Genomic DNA, 16,040 nt, shown 5'->3' with positions numbered 1-16,040 from the left:
GATCGCCTGTATTATTTCCTTCCAGAAAGGCCTGGTCCTCTGTGTCAGTGTGTGGTAGCTCTAATCCTGAAGTGACTGGGTTTCAGGGTTTCAGGGTTTGTGGAGTCGGAGGCTCCTGGTATCCAGGTTGGTGTAGATTTTGGACCTACGCCCTATCCCTATTATTTTTATAGTGAGACAAGATCATACATACCTTTATTGTCTCTCTGCGTCCAGCAGCTGGCTCCCAGCTGTTAGCGTCGTAGTTAGCTTAGCTCAGCTGCTGGAGGTGAAGAGGAACCAGAGTCGGACTGACGAAAGTGGACAAAACATTCCTTCCAGTGGTCCAGGGGACAGCGTATTAGCACGTGAAGTAAATCCCAATGGTTATAAAACATTTTAAACGATGTGTTTTCCTTTTCAATCCGTTAAAATAACGTTTTGATACACAGACCTGCACATGGCAGAGCTCTGGAAGGACATACCGGAGCACAGCCTTAGAAGCCATAGACTCGGCCGCTGTGCTCCGGTATATCCTTCCACGGAGCACTATGCTTGTGCAGATCTGTGTGGATCAAAACGCTATTTAAACAGGTTAAAAAGAAAACACGTCTTTTAAATTTTTTTTATAACCATTGGGATTTACTTCACGTGCTAATACGCCGTCCCCCGGACCACTGGAAGGAGTGTTTTGTCCACTTTCGTCAGTCCGGCTCTGGTTCCTCTTCACCTCCAGCAGCTGAGCTAAGCTAACTACGATGCTAACAGCTGGGAGCCAGCCGCTGGACGCAGAGAGACAATAAAGGTATGTATGATCTTGTCTTACTATAAAAATGATAGGGATAGGGCATGGGTCCAAAATCTTTGGAGTATTCCTTTAAATTGGTCGCTAATAGTTTGGGGATGTGTGGAGGTCGATTTTGGGGAGATGCCAGTTTGTATTAGTTTTGTTTTGAGTAACAGACGTTCAGTTTGTCTCACGTTGAGGTTGTTAGATTCTGTCTTTACCCATCGCTCTCTAACCATTGCAGCTGTGGAGTCTTGGGCTAGTTTATTATCAATGCTCAATATCTGCTCTGTCAGTTGTGTAAAGCGTTTAGTTCTTTCTTTTTTCTTGTGGACTGCATGATATGAAATGATCGGACCCCTGAAGCAGCTCCCATATGGTTGGATATGACACCCCAGGAGTGCAGTTAATCTCCAAGTTCAAGTCTCTCTGATCAGATGTGAACTTAGCGAATGGATTATGTTCCAGTTGAGCTCTGATACGTTTGTAGCTCGGTTCTCTCCTGTTTGTGTCGGCTCCTAGTCTCTTCCTCCAAAACTCCCTTCGTCTCGGATTTAATGGTGTCACCAGTAGCAGCTCCTTCCTGGACGCCGGGCCGGGCCGGGGGCCGGGCCCTGGACGCCGGGGCGGGCCGGGCCCTGGACGCCGTGCCGGGCCGGGCCCTGGACGCCGTGCCGGGCCGGGCCCTGGACGCCGTGCCGGGCCGGGCCGGGCCCTGGACGCCGGGCCGGGCCGGGCCGGGCCCTGGACGCCGGGCCGGGCCGGGCCGGGCCCTGGACGCCGGGCCGGGCCGGGCCGGGCCCTGGACGCCGGGCCGGGCCGGGCCCTGGACGCCGGGCTGGGCCACGGCGGAGATGCTACCGGATTTCGACGTTTTGTGGACTTGCCGGCCATTTGTTGAAGCTATGTTACTGAATGAGGTGATAAAACGTGAACTCGTCCTGACGGAGCTGAAACGCCGACTCCTCTGACCAGCTTTGTGAGCTGAGCTGAGTTTTCAGCAGTCTATTAAACGCCGATAAACGATCCGCCATCAAATCTTGAAGTTGTTCTTTATCTTAACCTTTATGACGATTCTGTCAATCATAAACCCTCAGGGAGAACATGGTGCGCCGAGGCGTCCCGTCTGGCCCAGGAGAATTGGTTTTAGTTTGAGTTGCAACAAAATTAAATTAGACATGAATTTTCTTTAAATGAGTTTATTTCAGTCATGTCCAAATTCCTGTAAAACACGTCTGCAAATAAAACCAATGAAGTCCAGACGTGCATCCCGAACACGCCGACCTAACCGAACATTTCTGAACGGGGCAGAACAAAGTCCAGCTGATTCGTTCCTGCTCTCTCCAGTATTCGGTCATCAGTTACTGTAATCTTTGGCCCTGTGATGGACTGTGGGACTGTCCAGGCTGGACCTGCAGCTCAGGATCCAGAGAGCGTCTGGTCTTCTCCAGGGAACTGTAGGACGCTGTCCCGCAGCACATTCATGCAGAAATCTGTTGTACTCTGTCTTGTAAACTGTCCGTTCCTGATGAAATGTTTTCCCACATTTCTGCCAGTTAAATCACCGACAGCCAATAAACATTTTCACCTTCTGCAGAAAAGTCTCCTCTTCTTGTTTAAACTGTGTCTTTGTGAAGGATCATCCCGGGCCGCCGCCGCCGCCGGTGACACCAAACTGATTCGTCTCTCAGGACGTCGTGAGACCATGTGTTGTTGCCGTGGCGTCCCGCGGTTGATGCAGCAGGTGGCGCTGGTGCTGAGGCGGGAGCTGCAGCGGACTCGTTGTGGAAGGACATTATTTAGGGAAAATACACAATTGAAGTATATCACACTACAAAATGATGTGACTGACCTGCTTCATCAGGAATTGAAGACATGTTGACTCTTAACGTTTAGCAAACAGTTAAGGCTGTTTCCCAGTCCTGGTCCTCAGTCCTGGTCCTCAGTCCTGGTCCTCGGTCCTGGTCCTCGGTCCTGGTCCTCAGTCCAGAGGAAAGCATATAAGCCTGTAGGACAGAGACATCTGAGGACAAGCTGGGAAGCTCTGGCTTGGAGGGGGGCCGGCTGAGGACCAGGACTTGAGGACCAGGACTGGGAAGCACTGGCTCAAGTAAATGTAAACTACAAGCGGAATGAGGAGTTAGCGTGGGTGGCTAACCAGCTAGCTCTGCAGCAGGGGACGGTGGGACGTGCAGATGGTCTGTTTGCTCCAATCTGGTTTTACCAGCAGCAGCTTCAGCAGCACGAACGTCCTGTTCAGTCAAACACTCGCCGCTACGCAGCACCGGTCTCTCTCCCCCGGTCTCCCCCGGTCTCCCCCAGTCTCCCCCCGGTCTCTCTGGTCTCTCTGGTCTCTCTGGTCTCCCCCCGGTCTCTCTGGTCTCCCCCCGGTCTCTCTGGTCTCTCTGGTCTCTCTGGTCTCCCCCCGGTCTCTCTGGTCTCCCCCCGGTCTCTCTGGTCTCCCCCCGGTCTCTCTGGTCTCCCCTCTTTTTAAACGGTGGTGTTTCTGTTGGAGCTGATGGTTTTAATAAGCTGGAGCGTTTGCCGAGGACGTCCTGCCAGGCCGTCCTGCCAGGCCGTCCTCGTCTCTGTCTCACTGTTGTTTTCATGGTGGAACAGAAATAAATAGAACTGAGAGCTGGAGAGGCGAAGGAGAGGCAGGAGCCAGAGATAGAAGAGGTGGAAACACAGGTGTGTATGACGAACCATGTGTTTCCTTACAGTGTGGCTGCGTTGTGGCGAGGCCATGGCTCTGTCCTCCCCTGACCTCTGACCTCTGACCTTTGACCTCTCCCTTGAGCATCGTTTTCAGTGTTTCTGTGGAAATGGATGTTTAGTCTGAAGATGTTCTGTAGTTCTGAAACCACCTGCAGCCCGTCTCCTCATGTGAACAGGGCCGTGGTCAGGAGCAGCCTGGCATCATGGGTAATCTGAAGCGTCCAGCCTCCAGCCCGCCACAGAGCCGTCCTGACCCCTGGGCCTCCTGGCAGGCCGTGGAGGCCGGGCCATGTTTCCACCAGTCTGCCGAGGGGGAGGGGGGGAGTCCCGTTTTCACAGAGAGTAGAACAGACCGTTGTTCTTCTGACTCTCAGACTCTCGCTGTGCTGAGCAACACAGCGTTCAACCCGAGACCCGGAATGTTCCGGATGAAGCAGGCTGTTTGGTTCTGACAGCCGGGGGTGTTCCAGGTCACGGCTCCGAGGAACGACCTGTTCTGCAAACATTTGTAGCTCCACGTCTCCGTCGTAAAGCGACAATCACACTGCAGATCAGGGGGGCCGGGGCCCAGGCCTGGGGGGTCTGGGGGGGGCCGGGGTCCAGACCTGATGGTCTGGGGGGGCCCTGGAGTACAGGATCTGCCTAGGCACTGACTGCTGACTCTTTCGGTCATTTATTGTTCATAGAAACAAATAGAAACATGCAAACTCGACGCCTGGTCTTTGTCACTGAACTGAGAGAAGGAACCTCCATGCAGGCCGAGCTCCGCCTCAGCGCACTGCAGCAGACGCACCTAAATCAGGGCTGTCAGCCGTGGTAGCTGAGGGACTCACACAGTCTGAGCCTGGCCCGCCGGGCGGTCGGGAGCCTGCTGCCGCTCGGACTCGTCCCGCTCGGAGAGGACGAGCCCGCTGGCTGAGCCGCCCTCCAAACCAACGGCTGTCTCTCTCATTGTCTTGTGGCAGATTGAACACAGTCGGATCTACGGTCCTCTGTGGAAGTCCAAGTTCGGCCCCCTGGTGGTGGTGAACGTGGCCAGCGCCCAGCTGATCGAGCAGGTCCTGAGGCAGGAGGGGAGGCACCCGGTCCGGACGGACATGCCCCACTGGAGGGACTACCGGGAGCTCCGGAGCCAGGCCCACGGACCCCTGACCGAGTGAGTCAGACCGCACAAACCGTCTCACACCGTCCAGGACCAGGGTCCGGGCTCCCAGAGGAAAACACCCTCATCCAGTCTCTGCAGGAAACAGCTGGACTGACAGTCTCATGGCCGACTGGACTCTGAACGGATTCCTCTGTTTTCATGGACCCATTCAGACGCTCAGTTATTGACTTTCAATGAACAAAATGATTTCTAAAGTCCAGGCTGCAGGAGTTCCTCAGGGTTTAGCTCTGGGCCCACTGTTTTCTATGTTCAGGCTTCCATTTCTCACCTCAGACATTTATTTAGACCATTTCTGCAAACAGAACTCAGTGTTTCGTTTAATTTGAACAACAGCACAGCAAGCTTTACAGAGAACAGACCCCGTGGTTTCTGTGGGTTGAAATATGATGTTGAAATAATAATAACTAGAATGTGGCCGTCAGAGAGGGGAGCCATCTTCTCCGTGTGACGTGAACGTGGGAAACAGAGCGTTTTCACGGTGGGAGGGGCTGCCTCTCTGAGCAGCAGAAACAAGAGGGAAGCTCAAACACACAGGCACGAAGGAAAAAAACGCTTTGGGGAGTTTTTGGTGAGAACAGAACTATATAACAAGGTTAAAACATACAAAAAGTGAATTTTGCATGATACAGCCCCTTTAAGACGACCCGCTCTACCATCTGAGCTACTGTCGCTCCGAATGTCTAAACGGTTCCAGTTGGTCTCGGAAACTGATGCACCTGGAAGATTTGCCTGCTTTACATGTGTTGCATGTTTTTACTGAGACATAAAATGTTAAAGCTTTACATCTGATTTCACAGGCGAAAATATTTCACTGGGAAACAACCACCACTTTACACTCGTCATAAAAACCCAGTTTTCTTTTTATAGTCAGTATTTTAGTGAAACTTTCACCTTTTCTGGGGTGAATAGCCTCATATGGTCACTTTCAGGACGCCACTGTACCAATAAAGCACTTTTTTGTGGAACCTCAGGATTACAAAAACAACTGGAAGATTTCTGAAGGCCACCAGAAGGATCTTTCTCCGGTTAAGAGTTGTTGCAGCGATACAGGAAGCGACTGTTCGCCGTCCGTTCTGCGTCCAGACAGAAAGCCTCGGCGATCAGACGTGACTTTGACGGTCGGATCGCTGATTCAGCCGTCCACGTCCGACCGGTCGTGCTGCATGTTTTCAGCGTTGCTCCGCCTTCGGCAGTCGCTGAGCTCCTTCACGCCGCTTCACACATTTACTCCAGCAGGTGATCAGTCAGACCAGGGGTGTTCAACCTGCGGCTCTGGAGCCACATGTGGCTCTTCAGTCCGTCTGCAGCGGCTCCATGAAGCCTTCACCACATCATACCTGAATAAACATTTAAGTTACTTTATCATAGTTACACACCACAGTACGATTCAAACGGATTCGCCAATCTTGGTTCAAACGGTGTTTAAAAAAAAAGTCCAAGTAAAATTTTGAAAAATAGTTAAAACCACAAGAAATGGGGAAAAAGGAAGATAGAGCGGCTTAAAATATGGGAAATGTCTAGATTTCTAACACAGAAAAATTTGACAGGGTTTGAAAAGAAAACATGTAAAACTGATGAAAAGGAGGCAAAATGGCAAAAACATTCCAAATTATTCTGAACTTCAAGAATCTGTCAGATCTAGTTTTTGTTTGTGAATCAAAACCAAGAATGAAGCTTCCTGAGCTGCAGTCGCCTCATTTTAGAGGTTCAGTGTTCTTTATGGCTCCAGAACTACCGGACATAGTGAGCGGGGGTCCCTCCCTCCGGGGTCCCTCCCTCCGGGGTCCCTCCCTCTGGGGTCCCTCCCTCTGGGGTCCCTCCCTCTGGGGTCCCTCCGGGGTCCCTCCCTCCGGGGTCCCTCCCTCCGGGGTCCCTCCGGGGTCCCTCCGGGGTCCCTCCCTCTGGGGTCCCTCCCTCTGGGGTCCCTCTGGGGTCCCTCCCTCCGGGGTCCCTCCGGGGTCCCTCTGGGGTCCCTCTGGGGTCAGTTTTTAATCCAGTAGAGCTCAGCATGGAGTTCAGCTCGTTTCAGTTCATGTACAGTTTTCAGGAGTCAAGTTGTAACATCAGTAATAATACTCACACCATGCACAGTGAATGAAAATAAACTTTTAGTGAAAAACTGCACATATTCATTCAACAATAGAATAATTAATTACGATTACCTTCAAATATTGCAGGAATGTATTTATATTTCACAAGTAAAACACATATATGTCTGAAAAGAGGGAGGAGTAAGAGTAATTTAATCCGACCGTCTCCTCTGATCACTTTATCATGATCCCTCTGCCTGAATCCTCTGGATTAATTAAGCAGTGATGAAAAAGATTCTCTCTGGTGAAATCCTCTCTTCTGTTACCTGCTTGTTGCCAGAAGAGCAGTGAAGCGAGTGTGTGACGGGTGGAGTGAAGCGAGTGTCTGAAGCGAGTGTCTGACCGCTGGAGTGAAGCGAGTGTCTGAAGCGAGTGTCTGACGGGTGGAGTGAAGCGAGTGTCTGACGGGTGGAGTGAAGCGAGTGTCTGAAGCGAGTGTCTTACGGGTGGAATGAAGCGAGTGTCTGATTGAAGCGAGTGTGATGGGTGGAATGAAGCGAGTGTGTGACGGGTGGAGTGAAGCGAGTGTCTGGTTGAAGCGAGTGTCTGACTGGTGGAGTGAAGCGAGTGTCTGAAGCGAGTGTCTGACCGCTGGAGTGAAGCGAGTGTCTGATTGAAGCGAGTGTGATGGGTGGAATGAAGCGAGTGTGTGACGGGTGGAGTGAAGCGAGTGTCTGGTTGAAGTGAGTGTCTGACGGGTGGAGTGAAGCGAGTGTCTGACGGGTGGAGTGAAGCGAGTGTCTGAAGCGAGTGTCTTACGGGTGGAATGAAGCGAGTGTCTGATTGAAGCGAGTGTGATGGGTGGAATGAAGCGAGTGTGTGACGGGTGGAGTGAAGCGAGTGTCTGGTTGAAGCGAGTGTCTGACTGGTGGAGTGAAGCGAGTGTCTGAAGCGAGTGTCTGACCGCTGGAGTGAAGCGAGTGTCTGAAGCGAGTGTCTGACCGGTGGAGTGAAGCGAGTGTCTGAAGCGAGTGTCTGACCGCTGGAGTGAAGCGAGTGTCTGAAGCGAGTGTCTGACCGGTGGAGTGAAGCGAGTGTCTGAAGCGAGTGTCTGAAGCGAGTGTCTGAAGCGAGTGTCTGAAGCGAGTGTCTGAAGCGAGTGTCTGAAGCGAGTGTCTGAAGCGAGTGTCTGACCGGTGGAGTGAAGCGAGTGTCTGAAGCGAGTGTCTGACCGCTGGAGTGAAGCGAGTGTCTGAAGCAAGTGTCTTACGGGTGGAATGAAGCGAGTGTCTGACCGGTGGAGTGAAGCGAGTGTCTGAAGCGAGTGTCTTACGGGTGGAATGAAGCGAGTGTCTGATTGAAGCGAGTGTGATGGGTGGAATGAAGCGAGTGTTTGACGGGTGGAGTGAAGCGAGTGTCTGGTTGAAGCGAGTGTCTGACTGGTGGAGTGAAGCGAGTGTGTGACGGGTGGAGTGAAGCGAGTGTGTGACGGGTGGAGTGAAGCGAGTGTGTGACAGGTGGGCCTGACTGTCCCGCTGACCTCCAGGATGGGGGAGAAGTGGGCCCGGATCCGGAACATCCTGAACCCCCGGATGCTGATGCCCAGACACGTCTCGGCGTACGGAGACTCCATCAACCCCGTGGTCGACGACTTCCTCTGCAGGCTGGCGTGGCTCCGGGACACCAGGGGGCGGGGCCTCGTGGTCCACGACCTCACCGGGGAACTCTACAAGTTCGCGTTCGAAGGTGAGAACTGATGTTTTCATGATCTAAACTCCCCAGAGATCCTTCATGGCCTCAGACCCTGGGCAGAAACTCAGAAGGCAGAACGGAGGTGGTGTTTTGGGCTCTTCGTACGACGATGAACTCCGTCAAAACACTTTCTGAAAACAGCTGTCGCCATGTAAACGAGGGAAAATGCGACTTTTGCGACGTCAGACTGTGGCTGTCGAACCTGAACCCAGATCTGACCTGAGGGTCAGAGTTCCAGCCGTGACCCTGCGACCTCAACACATCTCTGGAGACTGGAGTCAGAAAATCTCCTCTTGCTCTGGCAGGAGAACCTTCAGAACAGGAGCTGTTCTCTCCTGTTCTCAGGCCTCCTCCGTCTAAATCCAGGACCAGCATCACGGTCATTACCAGGTTTTCATCTTTAGCTTCTCATTGAGTTTCACCCCTCTGGGTTCAGCACTGAGCACAGCAGAATGACTGCAGGGTCAGGGCCAGGGTCAGGGCTGAAGGCTCCAGGGTCAGGGCCAGGGTCAGGGCTGAAGGCTCCAGGGTCAGGGTCAGGGTCAGGGTCAGGGCCAGGGCTGAAGGCTCCAGGGTCAGGGTCAGGGCCAGGGTCAGGGTCAGGGCTGAAGGCTCCAGGGTCAGGGTCAGGGTCAGGGCCAGGGCCAGGGTCAGGGCTGAAGGCTCCAGGGTCAGGGTCAGGGTCAGGGCCAGGGTCAGGGCTGAAGGCTCCAGGGTCAGGGTCAGGGTCAGGGCCAGGGTCAGGGTCAGGGCTGAAGGCTCCAGGGTCAGGGTCAGGGCCAGGGTCAGGGCTGAAGGCTCCAGGGTCAGGGTCAGGGCCAGGGTCAGGGCTGAAGGCTCCAAGGTCAGGGTCAAGGTCAGGGCCAGGGCTGAAGGCTCCAGGGTCATGGTCGGGGTCAGGGTCGGGGTCGGGGTCAGGGCTGAAGGCTCCAGGGTCAGGGTCGGGGTCAGGGTCAGGGTCGGGGTCAGGGTCAGGGTCGGGGTCGGGGTCGGGGTCAGGGCTGAAGGCTCCAGGGTCGGGGTCAGGGTCGGGGTCGGGGTCAGGGTCGGGGTCGGGGTCAGGGCTGAAGGCTCCAGGGTCAGGGTCGGGGTCAGGGTCGGGGTCGGGGTCGGGGTCAGGGTCGGGGTCAGGGTCAGGGTCGGGGTCGGGGCCAGGGCTGAAGGCTCCAGGGTCAGGGTCAGGGCCAGGGTCAGGGTCAGGGCTGAAGGCTCCAGGGTCAGGGTCATGGTCGGGGTCGGGGTCAGGGCTGAAGGCTCCAGGGTCAGGGTCGGGGTCAGGGTCGGGGTCGGGGTCAGGGCTGAAGGCTCCAGGGTCAGGGTCGGGGTCGGGGTCGGGGTCAGGCTCGGGGCTCCAGCTCCAGGCTGCAGTTCGTTCTTGACACTGAACAGTAGCAGGAGTCTCTGGAACCATCAGCTGTGCTCATCCTACAGTCAGATTGATCAGTCACCATAGCAACCTATAATCAGATCAGTCACCATGGCAACCCTTACTGCATTCATAAGCGATGGCGTCGTGATTTTAGATGTCATGAAGCCAAGAATGTAAGAAATCATGTTGAAGTTGAAAACCTTTCAGAGAGGAAACTGAAACGCCACAAGAAAAGCAAAAAATAAAAGTGACCCTGAATGCTGTATGAACCTGTTTACGTCCCAGTTATCACTTTTTTCAAAAGATTTAAAATATTAAACTACTCGTTGAATTGTAAGCAAGATGCCATTCAAGCTTTGGTTCGGTGGAGAAGTGTTTCGCCGGCTGTCAGGGTGAGGGGGTCGCGGTCTGATCCTGGGGTTTGGGTTCCAGGGATCTGCTCGGTGCTGTTCGAGACCCGGATGGGCAGCTTGGACGAGGCGATGCCGGAGGAGACGCAGAGGTTCATCTCCTCGGTGGGGGAGATGTTCCACCTGTCCGCCGTCCTCGTGCTGTTCCCCCGGTGGGCGTGGCCATACCTGCCCTCCTGGAGGCGCTTCGTGGCCGTCTGGGATCACCTCTTCAGAGTCGGTGAGCATACCAACGGTATCGGCGTCGGTATCGGCGCATCCCGGCTGTCAGGGTTCCGTCTTTTGGACGGCCTCCACGTCCTCCAGTGTCCTTCAGTCCAGAGACGTTCAGTCCACACTGATTCTGTCCACGACAACTTTTCAGTCAGAGGACATTGAGCAGATTCTCTCAGCCTCTCGGGACAAACTGTGGGACGACAGCAGGTGCTTCTCGTCCAATCACAGAGCTCCGTCCGTCTGTCCAGGCCGGGCCGCCGCTGCAGAGCGGTCTTGACCTCAGTGGATTTTATGCAGTTAATAAGAAACTAGAAGGAGGTGAGCTCAGCAGAGCGAGCTGCAGCTCCCCGTCAGGACGCCGGAGGCGGTGAGAACCGGCCGCTCTGGAACCCAGAGGGAAAATGGCTCGGCTCGACGTGGACGTCTGCTCTGACGGAGCCAGACGAACCGGAACGCTGCGCTTCGGTGGACGAGTTCCAGTTCAGATCAGTCACGCATGGAAATACCAGAGGAAGACGGTTCTGCACAGATGATCAAGAAACCCGGGAGAACATGGAGAGATGAACGCCTTCTGCATGTTAGCGGGCTGTGGGCGGAGCGCAGGGGGCACATCCACAGGGAGAACATGCAGCAATGCATGTAAGTCTTTAAAATGTCATGAAACTGTGTGACAGAATCACTAGTGGAACGAATCAGAGCGGGCCGGGGGCGGGGCCAGGGGCGGGGCCAGGGGCGGGCCGGGGGCGGGGCAAATGACCGGGCCTTTAAATCCAAATAATGAAAGTCATGATAACGTCATTATACACACACACACACACACACACACACACACACACACACACACACACACACACACCAAGCAGGACTGAAAGCTTCAGCACCACGGAGAGCGACTGTCACATCCAACGCCCGTGAAGTAACTATGACAACAACAACAACATGCTCACTAAAACAGACTCCCGGCAGATCAGCACCTCAGCGGCCGCATCCCGCATCCCGCATCCCGCATCCCGCATCCCGCATCCCGCATCCTGCATCCCGCATCCCGCATCCTGCATCCCGCATCCCGCATCCCGCATCCCGCATCCCGCATCCTGCATCCTGCATCCCGCATCCTGCATCCTGCATCCTGCATCCCGCATCCCGCATCCCGCATCCTGCATCCCGCATCCTGCATCCCGCATCCCGCATCCCGCATCCTGCATCCTGCATCCCGCATCCCGCATCCCGCATCCCGCATCCCGCATCCTGCATCCCGCTGCCTGAATCCGCAGCTGCTGAAAAACCCGTTTCAATAAGAATGGGCCCGCTCTCCGCTGTCTGAAGGGCGTACGACGGGCCTGGCGCTCCCTGAACCCGTCCCCGATCCTCTGTACGTCCGTTTCTTTGCTCCCTCCGGTCCACTCAGTGTCTCCTGTCCCGCTCTGCTCCTCCAGTGGGTTTTCGTTGGTTGGAAGTTGGAGAATGAGCGCTCAGGTCGAAACGGTGGAAGAGTCAGAAATGAAAGGGGCGGTGCAAACCTCACTGATGTGGAAGTCGGTGCCGGCTGGATGACAGCAGACCTTGTTTTGTTATCTGGTCCCTGAAAGAGGTTCTAAAACGAAGCCGCTGTCCAGGAAGCTGGAGGCCGTGATCTCTCAGCCGCCGGGCAGCTTGGAGTCACTCCTCGTGTCCGGAGCGCAGCAGTGTGTTGGGGTGAATTCACATTTCCATTTAAACTGGTGAATCTTTGGGGCCGTCGCTGGGTGATCATATGGAGACAGGCATTGAAATCGCTGCTCTCTGCCTCAGCCAGGCGGCTGTCTTCAGAAAGTTCATCACTGTGAAGCTTAACCTTTCTGGACCTGCTGCTTCAAACTGCATTTGACTTCCTCATTTTGAGCCAGAGCAGGAGTGGCAGACTTCTCCTCATCCACCTGCTCCCTAAACTCTTTAAACACTGAAGGCGTTTTGCAGAAGAGTGGATGCTTTCAGAATGTCGGCGTCCGTAGCTGCAGGAACTGTGAGGCAGCGTTTATACTCTCCAGACTCTTGGTTTGCATGTTGACCACAAATATGAAAGAAAATGTACTGGTGGCATTTTTGAGCGCTCCTGCTTCACTGCGCTCCTCTTGTCAGTCACTGCTCAGGGATATTTTGACGAGAGTACCTCTGCCTTAACGACCAGCGGGTGGGACAGAGGCGTTTAGTGTGGCCGCTCTGCTCTCTGAGGACCGCCCAGCGTTTGATGCTGCCACCAAAACCGCTGTACAGGTTCTCTACAGTATCGTAGAACTGCTTCACTCCCGGGACTTTTTTAGCAGTCGTTGAGAATGAGGTTGAAGTTATGAGCAGCGTAATGAACATAACGGGCGAGGATCTCCCTCTCTGTTATTCTCCCTGGACGTCTGAATGCGCACCACTCATATTCACGCCCCATCATAGCGCTGTCGCCGGCATTTTGACAGATCACTTCCATTTCTCTCGACAGAGCTCAGGATTTGGTTTTCCAGCTCCGATGCTGATGAGCCCACAGTCGCTTCAAAACCCCAAAACACTTGACTGATCCGTGTATCTGTTGGAAGATCCCTGCCATTCTTCACAACAGCTGCGTAACGGCACACCGGCCTCCGCTGGTCTGCCTTTGACACAGCTTGCGTTGCGTCCATGATAGAATCAAGCGGGGCTTCGTTTATTTCATTAATAATGTCAGCTTTCAAACGTCGAGGCAGGATGTAAATAATCTCATCTTGAATCTGGTGTCTGAGGTGTTTCACTGAGCCTTCTGGCCGGTTGATCAGCTCTGTCCGAACAGGGTCGCAGCGAGCTAATTACTCATTACTGACAACAAGTTGCAGCATTTCCCTGAGCGAGAACGTCCCTGTTCCCCCTGAACGCCAGGCTGCACCAGCCAGAGTCAGACTGACGCTACAACGCGCTCCAGGACCCGTCTCCGGGACCCGTCTCCAGGACCCGTCCCCAGGACCCGTCCCCGAGACCCGTCTCCGGGACCCGTCTCCAGGACCCATCTCCGGGACCCGTCCCCAGGACCCATCCCCGGGACCCGTCTCCAGGACCCGTCCCCGAGACCCGTCTCCGGGACCCGTCTCCGGGACCCGTCCCCAGGACCCGTCCCCAGGACCCGTCTCCAGGACCCGTCTCCAGGACCCGTCTCCGGGACCCGTCCCCAGGACCCGTCCCCGGGACCCGTCCCCGGGACCTGTCTCCAGGACCCGTCCCCAGGACCCGTCTCCAGGACCCGTCCCCAGGACCCGTCTCCAGGACCCGTCTCCGGGACCCGTCCCCGGGACCCGTCTCCACGACCCGTCTCCGGGACCCATCTCCAGGACCCGTCCCCAGGACCCGTCCCCGGGACCCGTCCCCGGGACCCGTCTCCACGACCCGTCTCCGGGACCCATCTCCAGGACCCGTCCCCAGGACCCGTCTCCGGGACCCGTCTCCGGGACCCGTCCCCAGGACCCGTCTCCGGGACCCGTCCCCAGGACCCGTCTCCAAAACAAAGCTGCATTACGAACATTCCTGTCCGTGTGGGCGTCTGCTGTGCTGTCGAGTTTCTGCTGCTCGTAGACGATGCAGGCACCAACGTGTATTTGCGCGGTTTCATGCTTTGGCAGAAAGATGTTTCCGGTCTCTCGTTCCGTTTACCCAGACATCCTTGTAATTCGGGGCATTTCGGTTGGCAAACAGCCAGCAAGGCTCACAGTAGCGGCAGTCTGGGACGTCCGGCTGGGGGGGAGTTTCCCCCCAACTTCAGTGGTAAAAGTGTAAAAACTTTCTGAAAAACGACTGTGGTTCTCAGTGGGAAACGGACGTTTGGGTCTGCAGGGCCGTCTTCAGGATGTGTCTTTTGATGTTGGCGTCCCGGAAGTTTTCAGAGAAGGCTTTTCCTCATGCGGTGTGTGTGTGCCAGCTGTAGCGGGACGAGACCTGCTGCTGCTTCTGTTTCCAGGGTCCAGCGGGTGAGGAGGGGGGCTGCTGGTCCGGGACCGGGTCTGGCTCCATCCTGGAGCCGAGTCCCTGACATCACCGCCTTACCGCTGAGAGAACGAAGGTTAAGCGAGGCGGCTGGGCTGCTGCAGAGTGCAGCTAGCTCACGCGTTGTGTGCAGCGATGGTTAGAAGTCGTACCTGTAACTCACTTGGCTCCCCGGCTGTGCCGGCAGTTGTGGCGGGCCTGAATCACCGCCAACAAAAAATTCCGGCTCTTCTTCAGGATGACGGACGAAATACGAGTCCAGTTTTAGTAACTTGGCTGTTCCTCGCTCTCGCTCTTCCTTTTCTTTTCTTTGCCGCTCCACTGTGATGCTCGTATAAAACCCACTCATGTTGAGTCCAGAATGCTCTAGCCTGCCTGGTTTGTAATCTGTCCACAAGTGACTGATGATGACGGTGGTGGGTGACGAGTTTCACCCACAATGCACTTGGGGACAATATCACAAATCGATTCAGAAAAATTGTGTGTAATAAAGTTACGAGGGTGTACCCAAAAATTCCCGGAATTTGATTGTAAATTTTTATTTCTGACATTTCAAAATAAAACACCACCGTCGCCTTCAAAATAATCTCCATCTGCATTACTGCAGCGCTCCAGCCGTGTCTCCCACTTCACCAATGCGTCGTCAGACCCCTGCGTAACTGTGTCATTCTGGGCCGGCTGTGATTTTTCTGTCCCCTCCTCCACATCTGCAAACCGCTGTCCCTTCAGCTGCTTCTTCAACCTGGGGAACAAGAAAAAGTCCCTGGAGGCTTCATCTGGAGAATCAGGCGGATGGGAGAGGAGATTCATCTCATTCTTCTCCAGAAACGGCGTGAGGCGCAGCGCCGTGTCCGCTGGCGCTCTGTGGTGGTGGATCAACCGGCTCCACTCCGCCACGACGCTCTGCTTCCTCCTCACATCCTCACGGAGCGTCTGAGGACTTCCTGTAGTAGTCCTGGTTTACAGTCTGACCTGGAGGGACAGACTCGCTGTGGACGAGACCCTGGACAGCCGAGAAGCAGCTCAGCGTTGTTTTCACGCTGAGCGGACCTGACGCGCCGACATCTGGCCCTTCTCAGACCCCCGGACCACTCATGGACCTGAGTCTTCCCCAGAGCAGCATCCTTGTAGGCTTGCTGCAACAAGCTGAGTGTTTCTGCTGCTGTTTTTTCCCAGCAGAAAGCAGAATTTAATGTTTGCGCTGCTCTGGCTTCACAGTCAATGTCGCCATTTTGGAAAAAATCGCAGACCGCCGCTGCACTCTGTTGCTATAAATAGCTCCTGACAGGCGTCAGGGTCACTCTGGGAGCTCAGATTTCTCACAGATGTGCACGAGGCTTACCTGCAGCACATCTGACGGCCAGAAGCCCAAACTCATTATTATTATTGTTTTCTGACCAAATTCCGGAAACTTCTGGGTACCCCCTCGTAAATATGAGTGAAAATAAAACCAGGAATGCAGCAAAACATTTTTATTCAATATGTTACAACCACTGAATCACTGAAGTCAGTCGGTCTTGTAAAGTTTTTGGCAGCCATGACTCAGTCCTGAAGGGGGCGCTCTATTCTGTAATCCCCCTGCAAAGACACTGCTGGAGATAAAGGGACTTAAGGCAAGATTTGTGAAAAACACCACATG

The 16,040-nt window shown here is 54.7% G+C and overlaps 1 protein-coding gene across 1 annotated transcript in view; it reads left to right on the top strand.

Moving 5' to 3' along the window:
* Positions 1-16,040, top strand: part of cyp27a3 (cytochrome P450 family 27 subfamily A member 3) — a 33,292-nt gene that overhangs the window by 3,094 nt on the left and 14,158 nt on the right. Inside the window, exons 3-5 of the mRNA XM_030112744.1 lie at positions 4,450-4,640; positions 8,226-8,425; positions 10,233-10,430. Coding sequence (XP_029968604.1) covers positions 4,450-4,640; positions 8,226-8,425; positions 10,233-10,430 — 589 coding nt within the window. The remainder of the gene's footprint in view (positions 1-4,449; positions 4,641-8,225; positions 8,426-10,232; positions 10,431-16,040) is intronic.

Source organism: Salarias fasciatus, chromosome 16 (genome assembly GCF_902148845.1).
Source record: "Salarias fasciatus chromosome 16, fSalaFa1.1, whole genome shotgun sequence".
Classification (NCBI taxonomy): domain Eukaryota; kingdom Metazoa; phylum Chordata; class Actinopteri; order Blenniiformes; family Blenniidae; genus Salarias; species Salarias fasciatus.
This window is presented reverse-complemented; position numbering and strand designations above follow the sequence as displayed.